The 18,920-nt window shown below is 38.1% G+C and overlaps 1 protein-coding gene across 5 annotated transcripts in view; it reads left to right on the top strand.

Annotated features, from left to right (window-relative positions):
• dcaf6 (ddb1 and cul4 associated factor 6) overlaps positions 1-16,921 on the top strand; it is a 169,413-nt gene extending 152,492 nt beyond the window's left edge. For 2 of the 5 annotated variants that reach the window (XM_059968304.1, XM_059968303.1), the window contains 3 exons: positions 5,878-5,966; positions 9,236-9,341; positions 16,389-16,917. In XM_059968304.1, the coding sequence (XP_059824287.1) occupies positions 5,878-5,966; positions 9,236-9,341; positions 16,389-16,447 (254 nt within the window). In that variant the 3' untranslated portion in view covers positions 16,448-16,917. Of the gene's footprint in view, positions 1-5,877; positions 5,967-9,235; positions 9,342-16,388 lie in introns of all 5 variants that reach the window. The other 3 variants (XM_059968302.1, XM_059968300.1, XM_059968301.1) reach the window with 3 other exon arrangements.
• The last annotated feature ends 1,999 nt before the right edge of the window (positions 16,922-18,920 follow it).

The raw sequence follows: 18,920 nt of genomic DNA, 5'->3' as shown, positions 1-18,920 counted from the left end.
TCTGAACAACCTTGTTTAGTTGTCACATGAAACACAATCGAATGGCATGTCGTTATTCCTCCTTTTCTGTATCACACTCCTCGTGGCTCAGTCGGTAGCACTGTGAGGATTTGTGTCCCTCTCAAAAGTTGAGTATATAACGCGTCTGACACAACACTACTGAGGAAGTTGTGCTGCTGGGTGTTTTGTCTTTTGCGTGAGATGCTAAACTATTGTTTACCCTGTAGTCGCGTGCAACGTGCTACTAAAGAAACACACGGAGGCAGAGAGAGCTGAACTCAGAATGCCTTTACTGATTCAAAATTGCGCGCTTAAATCTCCACTCCCATGGGCCCCTGCAACCCACGGGGCGGACATGACGTCAGACTGTCCCCGGAAGGTCAGCCCCGAGCGGGTAGTTCCAAACACGCTACTGTATGTCTGCCCGCGGCTCCCGATGGCGGTTCAAGTCCCACATGTGCAGGCCGCCACAACCCAACAAATTCAATGTAAAGGACCCCACAATACCACTTTGGAGTAGAAATGGAAAGTTATTTTTCTCTGTTGTACATACCAAACACAATCGCATGGCCATTATCAGTAAAATAAATTATGTGGTCATTATTATGTTGTGTTGTGTGACTTTGCTGAGTGAAAATTGGCAGTTGCTGTTTGTATGTTACAGCTGTGACCATGCTTCAAAGGTATTTTCCTGGCTATAAGGCGTTGTGGAAGTGGTTGTGTAACTATAAATTTTATCTTTTTCTCCTTGATATCCACCTGGCTTTTCAAGAAATCTTTAAAATCTTTCTAGAGGGGAAAGCAGGATATTATGGAGAGTTAGTTCAATGGCAAAAAATGTAAAATAGAGGCCAATTTTATTGGTATAATGTTCAAATATTATCCATTATAGTTAATTTATTTCAGAAAACTACCTTTTCTCATGAAATAGAGTTCAAACCAGACTGGCAAAATTATTTTCGGGAGAACTATTGGGTGCAAAGTATTTTTAAGTCCAGCAAATAAAAGTGGGCAGAGCAGAGTGGAGAGAGAAACATAGGTAGAATTTTAGACTTAAGATTTTTCATCAGACTTGGTAAAGTGAGAAAACATTAAATCTCAATTGCAAAGTGAGTGGGGAAGAAATGGACGGGCAAAGGGAAAATTTCCTGATAGGATGGGGTCAGGGTTGCCAAGGCGATTCCATTGGCTATCGAGGTGCCTGGAAAGAACAGTTAGATAGAAAACAGAAATAGAAGTAAAGCTTGTGAAATCTAGGTCAGAGGTATTGCTAGATTTAAAACCAAAAAGAGAATGCTGGAAATATCTAGCAAATTAGGCTGTGTCTAGAGAGTAGTGGGAAAAAGTTGTTAATATTACAGATGGATGACCTTGCACTAGAACTAACCAGTTCTGATTTAAAAAAAACATAAGAACCAAATGAGGTAAAACTGTTGAATTTGAATTGAGTCTGCAAGCTGCATTGTGCTATGAAAAGTGCCGGTCTGTATACTTTTGTTGCAGTAGTGCAGGAGGTCACACACATAGGCAGGTCGAGTGTGATAGAAAATTAAAGTTAGATTTGCAGTTGTTTATTAAACACTTTACATAAATACTGCCTGCCTGGGTGTGAGTTCGTACCATCTTCTGTTTTTATTTCAGATTTTCTGCATCTAAGTTTTTATTGTAATAAGGGTATTTGACCTGAAATATTAACTCAATTTCTCTTTCTGCAAATGCCACATGATCAGCAGAGTATTTCCAGCACTTCAGTTTTATTTCAGATTTGCAGTATCTGCAGGTTTTTTAAACTTAAAATCTAGTAATATCAGCAGGTGCAGAATGGTACCAACTGCATTTTGAAATCCCTTGTTTTCAAGTGAATGTCATGGAAAGCTGGTATTCCAAATACACTTAACTTTCAATGGTTGAGGTAAATGATAGATGGGAAGAGGGTAAAAATCATTTGCTGGAATTGTCTAAAATGATCGGCTTTCTAGCATCTTTATTTGTATCCGAAATGCAGATTATAAATTGTGGACCACATGTTTGTTAGAGCCTGGATTATGAAGAAATAATCAATGAATCAATTCAATATTCAAGTTATGTTCAATAATTATTATTAAATTTTGAATGAACTTTATCAAATTGGTAACACAGCTGCAGTTTTGCTTCATGTACTGTATAACATACGCAGCAAGTCAAAGTAAATACATCCATAAATATCCCTCTCATTACAATTAGGAGCAATTTATCAGGGGATTATCATTCCTCCTCCTTTGCACCAACAGAAGCACAATGCTAGTAATCAAAAGCAATATTTGGGCCGGGTGTACAGTTGCTCACCCAGGCTGCCTGTCATCCTGATCACTGATGCTTCCCTCCTCTGGAGAGGATTTTCAGCTGGGGACAGGGAACTGGAATATCATTTCAGTCCACCTGGCATATCAACAGGCTGGAATTGGGGGCAGTCTTGTTGAAACACAGCACTTCCATCTTCAGTACAAAGGTAAGTCCACCTCTGCATAAACAACACAGGGATTTACTGCATCAAAAAGCAGGGAAGCACTTGGTCCTGAAGGACCTAAATTCTTTGCAAAGCTGCTCTGGAATTCAGGTCATCATTAAAATTGCCCTGATCCTTGTAGATACAACACCACAGAAATTTTGTTTAGCATAACCCATGACTATATCTAGTAATTTCTGTAACTTTTAAGTAAATTGGGTCATCCACTTCAGTCTTTCCATGCAAGTAAAGTTATGACAGTTTAAATCCAATTTTGAAGTGCTGAGCTCCCCTTTCTTAGAGTTGGAATTTTCTTACCTATTTCACTGGATGGATGTCCCCTTTGATTTTATTAGCTGATAAAAGCATGTTACATGGAACACATATTTATAGAATGGTTTAACATCCAAAATGTTAACAATCCAGTGGTTGGTAGTTTTGTAATTCGTCATTACAGATCTTTTGTATTTCTGTTTGGAAATGAGAATTGCTTCCCACATTTATTATGTGGAAAACACTGTTAAAATTTCTCCTTCACACTTCATTGGTGAATCAATCAAATTGCTTACGTTTTTTTCGGTCTGTACAACTTTCCAGTCTGAATCCTACGTAGCTCAATTCTCATTTTCTCTGCTAGATTATTTTTCAAAGTTGATCTGTAAATCTAATTACTAATTTAAAAATCTTTTGTCACCCAATTTCAAATTGATTGTACATTCTGGGAATGTGTTTACTTCACTGATTTGCTTTAGTAATATTAGCTGGCTTAATAATTTGTGATAAGCTAAATATGCTATTCAATGCAACACACACAAAATGCTGGAGGAAGTCAGGCAGCATCTATGGAGAAGAATACACAGTCAAAGTTTTAGGCCCAGACTCTTTTATGCTGCTCATTACCAGCTGCTTGCAATCTGCTCCACGTGAGTACCCTACAGTACTCCTCTTTCTTGCATAGTAACATCTGTGAATTGTGACATGTTTATTGAAGATCAAAGTAAATTTATTAACAAAATACATATGTATGTCACTACATACTACTCCACGATTCATTTTCTTGCGGACGTTCAAAGTAACACATTAGAATCAATGAAAAACTGAACACAACATATATGGACAAACAATCAAAGTGCAAAAGACACCAAATTGTGCAAGTACAAACAAGAAAGAAAATATGTAAATAAAATAAATAAATAAATAAATAAATAAATAGATAGATAGATAGATAGATAGATAGATAGATAGATAGATAGATAAATAAATAAATAAGCAATGGATATCGAGAGTGTGAGTTGTAGAGTTCTTGAAAGTGAGGCCATAGGTTGTGGAATTAGTTCAGTGTTGAGGTGAGTGTCATTATTATCCCCTCTGGTTCAATAACCTGTTGGTTGAGGGCTAATAACTATCTCATACCTTTGTTACCACCCTCAGCCCCATTGGAGTTTTACACTAAATGGAGGCTAGACACTTGGTCAGCAGTTAGTAATGATTACCAATTTGGGCAGCATAAGTTAATAATGTGACCGTTGTAGAGTACTTAAAATCATAGGATATTTGACAACACATTGTGCCTAACATTTTTGAAAGAATCATTGCTTGGGTTAAAGAAGCAGCATTTTGAGAAGAGAGAGGCAGTGGAAGAATAGTAGGATTGGATTACTGGAAATGTGGAGAAAGATGTAACCGTTTGGAAAATGTACTGGACTGGAATGTAATTGTGCTTCTATATGCTGTAACAAAATTATAGCATGCCTAAAATACTAGAGCATTCTATTCTTGTCTTAAATTTAAATTGGTGAGTGGAATTGTAAATGGTTCTCTTCCTCGACAAAGCAGATCTCACTCCAAAAGTACTTAATTTTGGACTTGATGTTTTGTAAATGCATGTTAAAAGCTTAACAAATAACAAATTATTGTCACATTCGTTCGTTCTTCAGTGTAATAATTATTCAATGTAAGCCAAACCACCTAATTCTCAAGCAGATTCTGATAAAATAAGGTTAAAACGATTTCTTCTATAGATAATCGCTAATCTGCTGAGTATTTTCAGCATTTTGATTTTATTTTTAAATTCAGATTTCTAGCAGCTTATGGGTATTTAATTTAGATAGGGTCATCAATAGTTCAGTAATAGATAGAAACATAGAAAACCTACAGCACAATACAGGCCCTTCAGCCCACAAAATTGTGCTGAACATGTCCCTACCTTAGAAATTACTAGGCTTACCCATAGCCCTCTATTTTTCTAAGCTCCATGTACCTATCCAAAAGTCTCTTAAAAGACCCTATTGTATCTGCCTCCACCCCCGTTGCCAGCAGCCCATTCCACGCACTCACCACTCTCTGAGTAAAAAACTTACCCCTGACATCTCTCTACCTACACCCCAGCACCTTAAACCTGTGTCCTCTTGTGGCAACTATTTCAGCCCTGGAAAAAGCCTCTGACTATCCACACGATCAACGTCTCTATCAGGTTACCTCTCATCTCCGTTGCACCAAGGAAAAAAGGCCGAGTTCACTCGCATGCTCCCCAATCCAGGCAACATCCTTGTAAGTCTCCTCTGCACCTTTTCTTTGGCTTCCACATCTTTCCTGTAGTGAGGTGACCAGAACTGAGCACAGATATGTAGTCCAGAGAGGCATGTGTTTATTTTTTAAACACACAGAGCTCTAGTTTATGAATCATCATGATACATATTTTTCTGGATTATTCTGTTTAGCTTAGGCTAAGACAAGTTTTTGTAAAGAAAGATTGTGAAATTCAAGCAGCTGAGCAGATTTTTAAGAAAGAGAAAAAAGTAGTGTCAAAAGACACCGTTTTTGTCATACTTCGTCCAGTGAGATAGTTTACTATTGCAGTTTTAAAAGCACAAATTTTCTTTAAGACTCTTGGGATAACTTCCATATTAAGAATTTTGTGACCAAAAGAGGTTGGCCAGGAAAGTTGATGAAATTAAATAAAAAGCTATTTCTTTTGCAGATGTAGGCTAAACGAAATGTAAGTCTAAGAAAGTGCTTCAATTTTAAAAAAACTATGGGATTTTTTACTACCGTATTTTTAGAAAGACTGTGCACAATCATGAGTTGGCAGAAAAATGGATATGTTATATTCAGTAACATGACAGAGAACCATACTGACTTCCAGAGTGTGAATTCAACAGCTGGATCAACATTGTCCATGTGACAAGGCCTTCAGGTTTATTTACAGAATACAAAACTATACAGAGTTGACAATGATTCTGCAATATTTAAGTTATATGGAGAACTAGTAAAGTCATCCTAAAAATTAATTTAATCTAATAGATTTTGGCCAATACTGTACCAACTTTTATAATATTATTAATGATCTAAATATGTACTGAAATGCAATTTATTATTTTTGTTTTACATAGTTCTGGCATCATCTGGTATAGATTATGATGTCAAGATTTGGACACCGCTGGAAGGAATTCCAGCCTTTGACAGAAAACTGGCAGATGAGGTATGCATTAAGTTGTGTAAATTGATTGAAAAAATTTGTCTCAAAAAGACAGTGTAAGTGGCTTGATCAAAGATAAATTATAGCATTATAAAAAAATCAAAAATTTACACATTAAATTTCATCTTTTTGATTGGTAAATAAAATTTGCTCAGTGGCCACTATGTTAAGTCCACCTATACAGCTGCTGCTTAATGCAAAAATCTAATTAGCCAATCACAGGACAGCAACTCAATGCACAAAAGTATGCAGACATGGTCAAGAGGTTCAGTTGTTGTTCAGACCAAACATCAGAATGGGGAAGAAATGTGATCTAAGTGACTTTGACTGAGATGGGGTGGTTAATCTGTCAACTGCTGATGTGGAATTTTCATGTAAAATAGTCTCTAGTGTTTACAGAAAATGGTGTGAAAAAGAAAAATACAGTAAGCACAATTCTATGGGCAAAAACACCTCGTTAATGAGAGAGGTCAGAGGAGAAAGGCCAGACTGGTTCAAGCTGACAGGAAAGCAACAGTAACACAAGTAAGCACGTTACGACCGTGGTGTGCAGAAGAGCATCTCTGATCACACGTCGAACATTGAAGTGAATATGCTACAGCAGCAGAGACTATGAACATACACTCAGTGGTCACTTTATTAGGTACGAAGGTATTGGGCCTTATTATGATAAAATCAATGTTGTTGGAAGAGTTCTGCAATATTAGTTTTGTGAGTAAGTAAGTTGGGTTGGAACCAATTCTGGAAGCTAAAGATTCATGCATATCAGACTGTACTTAGCAGAAGATGTCAGAATGGTAACAGTGGTAACCAGGAGCATTTTATGAGGCAAGCATAACTAAAAAGCAACAATTTATTGCCTGGTTAAGTTGACTCATCCAACTGCAAAGCAAAATCTGTTATCCTAAATATGCTGCACAAATGTGGTTTCTACATTCTCAGACATTTCATATATTTGTATTTGAACAGAGTAGTCACTGAGCAGAATCTCTTTAATTATTTGGTCTGGTGACTTATGCAAAACCATACTCAGAACCCACCTTACTGCTGGCAGAATCAGTTCTCCTCCAATTATATAGGGTTTTCCAGATATCACAATAAGTAATGAAATGTATGAAGCACAATCACTGTTTTGTTGTTAAGTACTGGCAAACATATTTTGAAGCATTTTCCATTTAAGCAAAGTTCTTGTTTGCTTTATCAGAGTGTACTTTCTTCAGATGTTCAAGGAGCCTGGACAGTTCCATTGCCTCATTTGGAAAAACTTCTCCACACATTGGCTGCTGTTAGTTGCTAGTGCTGGTATAAATCCTTACTTCAGATACCCTGCACTGTCCTGTCTACACTCTTTTGATTGGTCTACTTCTGCCTTTTTTTGTTGTGGATTAATGGCCATGGTCAATCACCAATTGTTTAAGTCCAACCCCAAGCACTGTGATTAATGGAGGTCATAATCACTGAGGCAGAACTTGACTCTGTGCCTGAAGGCGCATAAACTGAGGCAGCAATATCTCATTTGGCCAATGGGCTAGAGAAATGTGGTCAAGACTATTGAAATGAGATTCTAAACTTTACAAATTGAACCCATATCCTAATTCACAGGAATTGTGTCACTACATGATTAGAGTATGGGAATTGTACTAACACTGTACTCCAGTAGTGAACAGTAATAATGCGTGGACCATATCTGGAAATAACACAATTTCTTCATTCCAGATTTCTCATGATATGCCAGGTTCAGAAGTGTCACATTGCTTTTCAACTATAATGCACTTCGAGCAAAGTCTGTAAGAGAACGGTGGGTTAGCAAAAAATGAGGTGATTACGTGATCACTAATTAACTACAGGGTACTGAGGATCAAATGCTTATAATAAGTAAATCATTTCTTAAATTGAGCTGGTGATCCCTCAGGTGCCCCTTTTTGCTACTGAATGGACCCCCTACTGCCCTTTTTGAAACTCCCAGTGCTTTTAGGGGGTGACGTCACCCACTTTGGTAACAACTGCTGTAGAGGGTAACAGTTTGTTAGTTTATGTTGTGGCCTGTGTTGTGACATAAGTAATTTAGGGATGTAAGGTTTTCTCCATCAATTTCCAGTTTGTCGTAGTCAATCTAAAATTTCAATTTACATTGCCACTTTCTTGTATTGAATTGAATTGCCTTTATTTCTTACATCCTTCACATACATGAGGTGTAAAAATCTTTATGTTGTATCTCTGTCTAAATGTGCATTTTATAGTAATTTGTAATAGTATGTACAACAGGACAGTCAATATAGCATAGAAATACAAATGTATTTGAATTGTACAAGCCTGATGGCCTGGTGGAAGAAGCTGTCCCAGAGCCTATTGGCCCTGGCTTTTATGCTGCAATACCGTTTCCCCGATGGTAGCAGCTGGAACAGTATGTGGTTGGGGTGACTTGGGTTCCCAATAATCCTTTGGGCCCTTTTTATGCACCTGTCTCTGTAAGCATCCTGAATAGTGGGCAGTTCACATCTACAGATGTGCTGGGCTGTCCACACCACTCTCTGCAGAGTCCTGGCATTGAGGGGAGTACAGTTCCCATATCAGGCAGTGATGCAGCCAGTCAGAATGCTCTCAGTTGTCTGGATCTTGTCCCTAAATTGTAAGTTGTACTTTCAGAGGATGTTAACTATCCATTGCTACATGATCAAAATGGCTGGATCAACCAGTCAGCAGTTCTGGGTCAAGACGTTTCGAAGTTGCCTAGGCCAGCTGTATCAAAAATTGAGTCTCACAGTATGATTGAGAGCGATATACTGTCTAACAGGTACTTTCATACTAATGCTTAAGGGTAATTATAGAATAGGCTCACCACAGAATATACACTTTGTCAAATCAGACCAATTTTGAATAATGCGATTGTCTCTGGTAGCCTGATCATTGGGCTGCAGTGGAGGATCAAAGTACAACTCTGAAGGTTTCTGCAAAAGCATCATGTCCAAGATGTTTTAATCCTTTGAACTTCCATCATAAAGTCTACTGTAATAGCAGCAACTTTTCACGTACCTATCTTGAGGAAGAAAAATGTCACTTTTTTTTTCACTTTTGCTACATTGCCTTCTCCAGTCTTGTCAATCTTCCACATGATTTAAATGGAAAAGTTAAAATCTTTTCATTTTTCCCAGAAGGAGTTGCTATATTATTAACAAGGTTTAGTGTGTATTAAATTTGTGTGAAAAGTATCTTCACCAACACTTGTTGAATAGTACCCACACAGAAGAGGATAATTGAGTTCTCCCTGGCAGGTGATCAGTCGCAATGAATTGATGTTGGAGGAGACCAGGAACACAATCACAGTTCCAGCATCATTTATGCTAAGAATGTTGGCTTCACTCAATCATATTAGAACAGGTAAGAATATTATGCAGCATGGCTTGTTTATAGTGAATCAGTTTAATTCATATGCTATGTAAATATTCCTCGAACAAAAGCTTATCTAGAATTTATATTGTTGAAGGAACTGTGCAGTTTTGTACTACAGAAGTAAGGCAGTATGGTGTCATCCAATTAAGTTAAAAGTTCAAAATAAATTTATTATAAAAGTGCATATGTCCCCAGATAGAACTGAGATTCATTTTCTTGTGGGTGTTCACAATAAATACAAGAAATGCAACAGAATCAATGAATGTCCCCCCCCCCCCCCCACCCGAACAGGATGGACAAACAATCAATGTGCGAAAGACAACATACTGTGCAAATACAAAAAGGGAAAAGTATAACAATAAATAAGCAATAAATATCGAGAACATGAGATGTAGAGTCTTTGAAAGTGAGTTCATAGATTGTGGGAACAGTTCAGGTATGAGGGGAATGAAGTTCCAGGCATAATAGCTGAGGGGTAATAACTGTTCCTGGACCTGGTGTGTGAGTTCTGAGGCTCCTGTACCTTCTTCCTGATGGCAGTAACGAGAAGAGCATGACCTGAATAGTGGGGGTCCTTGATGATGGGTGCTGCTTTCCTGCGATAGCACTCCATGTAAATGTGCTCAGTGGTGGGAAGGGCTTTGCCTATGAATGACTGCGCTGTATCCACTACTTAGAACCATAGAACAGTACAGCACAGAAACAGGCCTTTTGGCTCTTCTTGGCTGTGCAGAACCATTTTCTGCCTAGTCCCACTGACCTGCACCTGGCCCATATCCCTCCATACCCCTCTCATCCATGTACCTGTCCAAGTTTTTCTTGAATGTTAAAAGTGAGCCTGCATTTACAACTTCATCTGACAGCTCATTCCACACTCCCACCACTCCGTGTGAAGAAGCCTCCGCACCCCCATGTTCCCTTTAAACTTTTCCCCCTTCACCCTTAACCCATGTCCTCTGGTTTTTCTTGTAGGGTTTTCCATTCCAGGCCAGAGGTGTTTTCATACCAGGTCATGATGCAACCAGTCAATATACTCTCCACCACACACGTGTAGAAGTTTGTTGAAGTTTTAGGTAACAGGCTGAATCTTCACAAACTTCTAAGAAAGTAGAGGTGCTGCCATGCTTTCTTCATAATGGCATTACGTGCTAGACCAGGGCAGAACCTCTGAACTGATAACACTAAGTATTTTAGAGACCATCTCCACCTCTGATGCCCTGATGAGAACTGGCTCATGGACCTCCAGTTCCTCCTCCTGGTCAATATCAGCTCCTTGGCCGTGCTGACATTGAATGAGAGGTTGTTGTGGCATCACACAGCCAGATTTTCAATCTCCCTCCTATACGTTGATTCATCACCACCTTTGATTCAACCAATGACAGTGGTGTCGTCAGCAAATTTTAAATATGGCATTGGTGCTGTGCTTATCCACACAGTAATATATAAGACAAGTAGAGCAGAGGGCTAAAGCACACACCCTTCTGTTACATCTGTGCTGACAGAGACTGGAGGAGATGTTATTGCCAATCCGAACTGACTGGTGTCTGCAAGTGAGGAAAGCAAGGATGCAGTTGCACAAGGGGGTATTGAGGCTACGGTCTTGAAGCTTATTCATTAGTTTTGAATATACAGACATTTAAAAAAAAAAAGACTTTCGAGAGTATATAGCAATTTTGTTTTCAATGTTGTGGCAATAGGTTTTAGTACTGTTTCCTAGTCAAAGGTGAGGTACCCCAGTTCCCATCTTCTACCTCACGTTAAACAAATAATCCTTCACCTCTATCATTGAGATGAAATCCCAGTACTAGACACGTCTGCCCCTCTCCTTCACATTCACCATTTTGAAGGGACTGTTCCCCTTCCACATCCCTAGTATGTTCTTCCGTCTCTAACCGTTCCTCCTCTTTTGCATGCAAGCATAGCAGAGGTAACGTTTGTTCTTTTACTGCTTCCCAGGAATTCGTACAGTCATTCTAAGTGAAGTAGTAATTTACTTGCACTTTTTTACTCCCAATCTAATGTTTTGTACTCGGTGTTCACAAAATGGTCTCCTCTACACTGGAGAAATTAAATGCAGAGCAGATGACTGTTTTACAGAGCACCTGCATTCGAATTGCAGGGACAACCATGCAATTTTTGGTGCCTGACATTTTAGTTCTCTATCTGACATATTCTAACCTCGGTGTCTGTGGCCTCCTACACTATTCCAAACAGACCCAATTAGCACGTCTTCTGGTGGGGCTTGATAGAGAATTCTACGGGTGTGAGTAATAAGCTTTCCCTATCTGTACCATAACTGGGTAGTCCATTTGTGCTGTTTTTCACTCTGTGGGCATGTCATGCACTTCTGTATTCACAACTTTTATGTTCCTTTTGTTCAGACACAGTCTCACTCACACACACACACACACACACACACACACACACTTACAACTGAACCAAACGATTTTCTTTGTCCTACAGTATCTATCTCTTCCATCCTCTCTGCAACAAACACATTCATTTGTTCTATTTCCCGGTTCCAATGAAAGATATTAAACCTAAAACATTGTTCCCATTCCACAAATGATGCCTGACTTGTTGACCATTTCCAACATTTTTTATTTCACATTTCCAGTATCTGCAAAATTTTGATTTTTTATATTAAATCATTATTCCTGGAAAACTTTGAGATTCACAAAGCACACCAATTTTGAAACTCAGGAAAGGCATTTAGTTTACCTAGCGGCTAATCGCTCTTCTCTTTCAAAAGCAAAAGAAATTCTTAAGTATTTATGTCGGTCTTCCAAGTGAAATTTTATCTCGGGCTGGCTTTCCTGTTATTAAAAAAAAACTTATTAGCTCATATGAGATTTCTAGGCAACATGCCTTGAACTTAAAAATGCACAGCACTTGGTCTGTGTAACAACTTTAGATTTGAAATCTGGCCCAAATGATGGAGACAGGATAATTTAAATGATTTTTAAAATACAGTGGATTCTAGTTCATTGGGGCAGCGGCTTATTTGTAACAACTCTTATGAAAACAAAAATCTAATTGAGAAAATAGTCCCTTTGTTTATCTGGGGCAGGACACTGTTGCCGAACAGTTTCTAACTAACATCAGACACGTGCATTTTGACAGACAGATAGACATACTTTATTGATCCCGAGGGAAATTGGGTAAATTTTGTGGCCATTAGACACTACACCAAGAGTGAGCAGTTTTTAAATAATGCCAGTTGTATGTGTTTGTGGAAGAGCTTGTTCAAAAAGCAATGATTTTTGTCACTGATAAGTGGCAAGAAATGTGCAGTAAGACAATTCAGTTATGTGGCTCACTGTGGTTTTAAGCATTTAGGCTAGATGTCAGACATAATTAAGAGTGAAAATGAAATGATTTCAGTACTTCAAATTAGGAACTATGAAGAATTTTAAGGTACAGGCAGTCCCCGAGTTATGAACGTCCGCCTTACAAACAACTCGTACTTACAAACGGAGGGAGGAGAATGCTGTCTGCCATTAAGTCGGATCACAACGCCATCTGCCATTTTAAGTCGTTGCCATTGACACTGCTTTGAGTGCGTAACATTGTATTTGGCTTAAATATTTCTTAGCAAGATTCACCCTGAACCCCCCCCCACCTTTCCAGTCAGCACCACCCCCACGTCCCATTTAACCTGTCTCAGTGCGGGTGGACTTTAGGGCCTGGGGCAGCAGAGGACCCACAGCTGTTGCTGAATCTGCAGTCCATTGACGGAAAACGATCACAATTGAAAATGAAGTGGAAATAATAAAGCGATTGGAAAGAGGTGAAAGGCCACCAGTCACTGGAAAAGCGTTAGGCTACATTCGGTCAACAATCGGAACAATTTTAAAGGATACAGGTAAAGGATAAAGTGAGAATAATGGAGCATGTGACAGGCCCTATCCCGATGAAAGCTACAATTATTACTAAGCAACGCAGTGGTTTAATTTTTGAAATACATACATTTCTTAAGTGTTTAATATGCATAGAAAGGTAAAATATATACTATATACTAAGACAAACGTTTGACTAATTGACACTAAATAATACCGAATGTACCTGTTCTGACTTATGTACAAATCCAACTTAAAGGCGGACTCAGGAACGGAACTCGTTCATAACTCGGGGACTGCCTGTATTGTATTACAATAAAAATGAAGATTGAGGATGCAATTGTTGTTGATAGCATTGTATGAAGTCTGTGTGCTATTTACACTAGGTGCCTGCACTGATGTTCATTTATTGTCAATCAAAAGAACGCAACAGCGTACACTGGATGAACTATTAGGATCAAATACAGTTTTCTTCTAGTACTGTAATAGTATTGATAGTGTTCTAATTCATTCTATATTTCATAAATAGAGGATTTGTTACTCAGTTAAATGGTAGTTTGTCTTATTTATACCTTTTTAATTATTTCCATTAAACTTCAGCTAATTGGGAAACCTGCTTAATTGGGCCAAAATGTACTGGTCCTGATATGTCCCAATTAATCAGAATCCACTGTATATTGTAGTTTGTTCAAAAGCAGGATAAGGGTGATTCTTTAATTAGGATAACTTTTCTGTTCCTGGGGTAGATTTTAAAGAAAAAAATAGCTTTTTACAAAAACAAGTACTGTAGTTTTAAAAGTACAGAAACTCTAAACTTTTTTCAGTATGCTTCATAAATGTTTTCTTAATTGTTAAATGAGTTAAAAACTTGAATGTGCTAGAATTTCACCATTTTGGGCCTGTCCCTTACCCAGACTCTGTAACTTTGTCTTCAAAATAAAATATTAATAATTATTATATTCATGAAACTTTTAGTTTGTATTTTCTCACAAGAACTTTTAAAACACATGTCAAATTCATATCAGTTATTTTTTATGACAAAGAACCACTATCCCCAACACTTCTGACATTACCAACACACAAGCCATTTTAGAGATCTGTCAAGTTTTTTCAGACAACTATTTACGTGGTTGCTATGGACATGTGAATTGACAGGGGAGCACGTGGCTGTTATGGCAGAAGAATAGAATATAAAAGCATTTGATGGCTCTGGGCCTGTATTCACTGCAATTCAGAAGAATGAGGGGTGACCTCATTGAAACCTATGGAATGGTGAAAGGCCTTGATAGAGCGGATGTGGAAAGGATGTTTCTTATGGTGGGAAAGTCTAAGACCAGAGGACAGTCTCAGAATAGAGAGGTGCCCTTTTAGAATGGCGATGAGGATGAATTTCTTTAGCCAGAGAGTGGTAAGTCTGTGGAATTCTTTACCACAAGCAGCTATGATTGGTCAGGGCATGAAGGGATTTGGGGAAAAGGCAGACGATTGGGACAGAGGAAAATTGGGTCAATCAAATTAGAAAACTGGCGGAGAAGACTCGACAGGCCAAATGGCCTAATTCTGCTCCTATATCTTAAGGTCTTATGGTCAAAGATTGACTTTTTAAATGTCCAGAAATGTGAGTAATTTAACGATTTCTACCTCCTGATATAAGAGTGTGTTTATTATGTATCATTAGGAGTTACTATTTGAGTGTTTTAACTTAGAAATAAATAACTTCACTTTACTTCTGTATATGTAAATTACACTTACAAGGTAGCTATCCAGTCAAGTTAGCAAGTGTGAGACTTAACCAACTTATTCTTTAAAAAGTGAGAAATGTAATTCCCATCACGTCTTTACCATCACACAACTAGCAATGAAGTTGTCAAGATAGCCCAAAGTCATCAGTGGACAGATCAAAAAAATACAGAGACACAATTAAAGACCCAGTGAAATATCAGCAGAACTTTGAAAGAGAGAGATACAAAAAAAGGAGACAGGAAAACTTAAGATGATCTCACAATTACCAAACCATGAACAGCTGATAGTGGAGAGTTAATCAAAGAAACGAGGTCTGCTGATAAGACGGGCAGTACAAAGTTTTATAGCAGAGAATACCATGCCAGAATCTTTTGTAGGCGAGCAACAGCAACAAAATGATCTCCATCTACCTGAGGCTTCACCCATGCACTAATGGAGACTAAGAAGGTGCTTTAAATTTCAAGTGCTTCTTTTTTCCAGAGTTGTTGAGATTTCTGTGAATGTTTTATAAGTGTAACTGATTTTAAAAAGTGTGTAGAGGGCTCAGTAAATGTTTTTAAAAAAAAGTGTTCTATTTTATGGACAGTTGAAAAATAATGATCTCTATAATGTTTAAAATTTGAATTGCTGCTTATTCCAGAGTTGGAGAGTGTTAGGCAGATGTTCTGTAAGCATTTTTTTAGCAAGACTAGACAATGCCTGTTTTCTCACTACTGCCTGCCTTAAAAATCTGTTATGGAATTTTGATAAAAAGTACAGACTGTAAGGATGTATTTTGAATTGTAAGTGTTGTTTCTTGATGGACAGATGTTTTGTCAGAGTTAACGTTAAACCAAAGCCATTGTTTGTCAATGTCAAAAATATTTTGTCATTACCATTACAGTGCACATTTAGTTGGGAAGTAAAGTTTTGTTTAGTAATATTGATCTAAACTCATTTTCTGGACTCAGTGTTTTGATGCAAAAATCAGTATTCTGTCAAAAAAGATTAAAGTTCCAATAGTTTCATTGTTTATCCAAGGAAAATATTGACATGCATAAGTAAATACATCTCAAAAATATATTCTGAATGTACTTAAAATTAGTTAAAACAGATTTATTAAAGGGCATGGATTATATTTGCATGATTGACTTTCAAATCTTTGTCATTTAAAAAAAAATTAAATTCAGTATTTTGATGGTGTAATGGTAATGACACACACCCATGAAAACTCTGCAAAAATGTTTAAAGGTTGATCAATGCCAAGAGCCTAAAATAAAGGTTTAACAGTTTTAAGAAATTATTTTTAAAATTTCTAGTGAAGAGTGTCCTTAATTGAAGGATCACCCATAAATATTAACTGTGTGAACATTGTTTTAACAACCTTTCTGTTTTATGAAATCTTTCTGAATAGACTGTAAACTAGTATGACTTTAAATAATGAAACAAATATTTAATGTCTTGTATTACACAGATCGGTTGGAAGGTGACCGTTCAGAAGGCTCTGGCCAAGAGAATGAAGATGATGAATAACTGTTCAGATTAAAAAAAAAGCATCAAGAAATTTGTATTACAGAAAATTTAGTATATTTTCCCTACAAAGCCTTAGTGTTATTTTAGTTCCTTTTCTGGAAAAAAGGGTACATTTAATATGAATATTTCTTTGTGCAAAATGTGTGCATGAATTAGGATGAGAAAGGTGGGAAAGAATAAGCAAGCTGCTTTTAATTATTATGTTCTGTGGATGAGATGCTTGGAGGTTTCAAGTGCAATATTATCTAATGTGCAACTGTATGTGTTTGGATCAGTGTTTTGAGTGTGAAGATTAAAAAAAACACTAGTAAGAGGGTTAAGATGAAACCTTTCTAAACTTGTTGTTATGCATGTATGCTGAGGGGGGAAAATTCATTAAAGTTTTTGGTTGTTTAAAAAAATACTGGTTTGTTAGTTGGTGCTCCAAAACTCAGAATTACAGTACATTTGTTTTTTCTTGTGACCTATGAAAATCTACTCTACTAATAAAAGGTTGAATTCCTCTGGACTAGCTGATGATGGGAGCTTGAACTCAGGCTCACCGACTCCTCAGTCCGTGTGCTTCCTCACACGGATATCTGATACCAGGACCCATTGACCTGAGACAGCCTGATACCCACTGATTTTCTTCATGACCCATCGACATCACTGACCTTTAAGTGCAGATTGAAGGCCTAGAATCTCCGTGGCTTTTATCACACATCCACATTGTTTGGAGCAGAGGCCTGAACACTAGCCTTCAAATGCAGAGTGGAGGCTTAGACTCCGACCTGTCCCTAAAGCTCAACCTGACAACTCCCTTCTCTGTCCTCAAAACTATCATTGTAAATCTGAGCCACAACCTCAAAGGAAATGTCAGCTTGGCAGGACATTTTCTCTTCAAGTACATATATTATCAAAGAATGTATAAATTATACAACCTTCATTTGCTTGTTCACAAATAGCCACAAGGCAAGAAACCTGAAAGAACCCAACTTAAAGAAAAAAAGGAATAATAAAAATAAAAGACCAACACCTGATGCACAAGAGAAGTAATTACTGATAGCACTTTCCTAACATGGAGAAGGTAACATGGCATATACCAAATACAAAAATAAAGATGAGAAAGTCTGCAGATGTTGGAAATTCAAAGCAACACACATGAAATGTTGGAGGAACTCAGCAGGCAGCTTCTATGGAAATGAATAAACAGTTGGTGTTTCAAGCCAAGACCCTTCTGGACTGGAAACGTAGGGAGAAGATGGTTAGATAGGTGATAGATGAAGCCAGGTGGGTAGGAAAGGTAAAGGACTGGAGAGAAAGTAATCTTCAGGAGAGAAGAGTAGACCATAAGAGAAAGGAGAAGGGGATGCAGGGGGAGGTAAGAAACCCAAGTGGGGAGGGGGAAATCAATATTTATGCTATCAGGTTGGAGAGTATCCAGCAGAATATAAGATGTTACTCCTCTACCCTGAGGGTAGCCTTATCATGGCACAAGAGAATGCCATGAACTGACATGTCAGATCAGGAATGGAATTGAAATTAAACTGTTTTGCCACTGGGAAGTTCCACTTTTGGCGGAGAGAGCAGAGCGGTCTACGAAGCGGTCCCCTAGTTTTAATGTGTAGATGAGGCCACATCAGGAGCACCAGATACAATGGACAACCCAACAGATTTGCAGGTGAAGTATTCCCTCACCTGGAAAGATCAAATACAACATGCCAGTCAATCACTATGTTGATAAGTATTTCTAACATGTAAGACTATAAGATATGGGAGCAGAATTAGGCCATTTGGCCCATTGAGTCTGCACTGCCATTCCATCATAGCTGATCCAATTTTCTTCTTAGCCCCAATCTACTGCCCTCTCTCTGTATCCCTTCATGCCCTAACCAATCAAAAATCTATGTATATTTAAGGTAGAAGTTGATAAAGACTTAGCCTCCACAGCTGCTTGTGGCAAGGAATTCCATAGATTCACCATTCTGGCTAAAGAAATACCTCGTCTCTGTTTGAAAAGGACACCCCGCTATTTTGAGGTTGTGCCCACTGGGCTTTGACTCTCCCATCACAGGAAACATCCTCTCCACATCCACTCTATCAAGGCCTTTCACCATATATTTCAATGGGGTCACCCTCAATCATCTGAATTCTATTGCATACAAGCCCAGAGGCATCAAACACTCTTCATATGACAAGCATTCAATCCTGGAATCATTTTCAATGAACCTACTTTGGACCCTCTCCAGTTTCAGCATATCCTTGCAACAAAAGTTGGGGGTGTTGTGGATAGTCTGGAGGGTTGTTAGAGGGTACAGCGGGACATCGATGAGATGCAGAACTAGGCTGAGAAGTGGCAGATGGAGTTTCAACTCAGGTAAGTGTGAAAAGGTTCATTTTAGTAGGTCAAATTTGAAGACAATATAATAATGGTGGTATGGAGGATCAGCGAGATCTTGGAGTTCATGTCCATGATACACTCAAAGTTGCTGCG

Source organism: Hypanus sabinus, chromosome 4, assembly GCF_030144855.1.
Source record: "Hypanus sabinus isolate sHypSab1 chromosome 4, sHypSab1.hap1, whole genome shotgun sequence".
Taxonomy (NCBI): domain Eukaryota; kingdom Metazoa; phylum Chordata; class Chondrichthyes; order Myliobatiformes; family Dasyatidae; genus Hypanus; species Hypanus sabinus.
The sequence above is the reverse complement of the archived record's forward strand: the minus strand, read 5'-3'. Positions and strand labels throughout refer to the sequence as shown.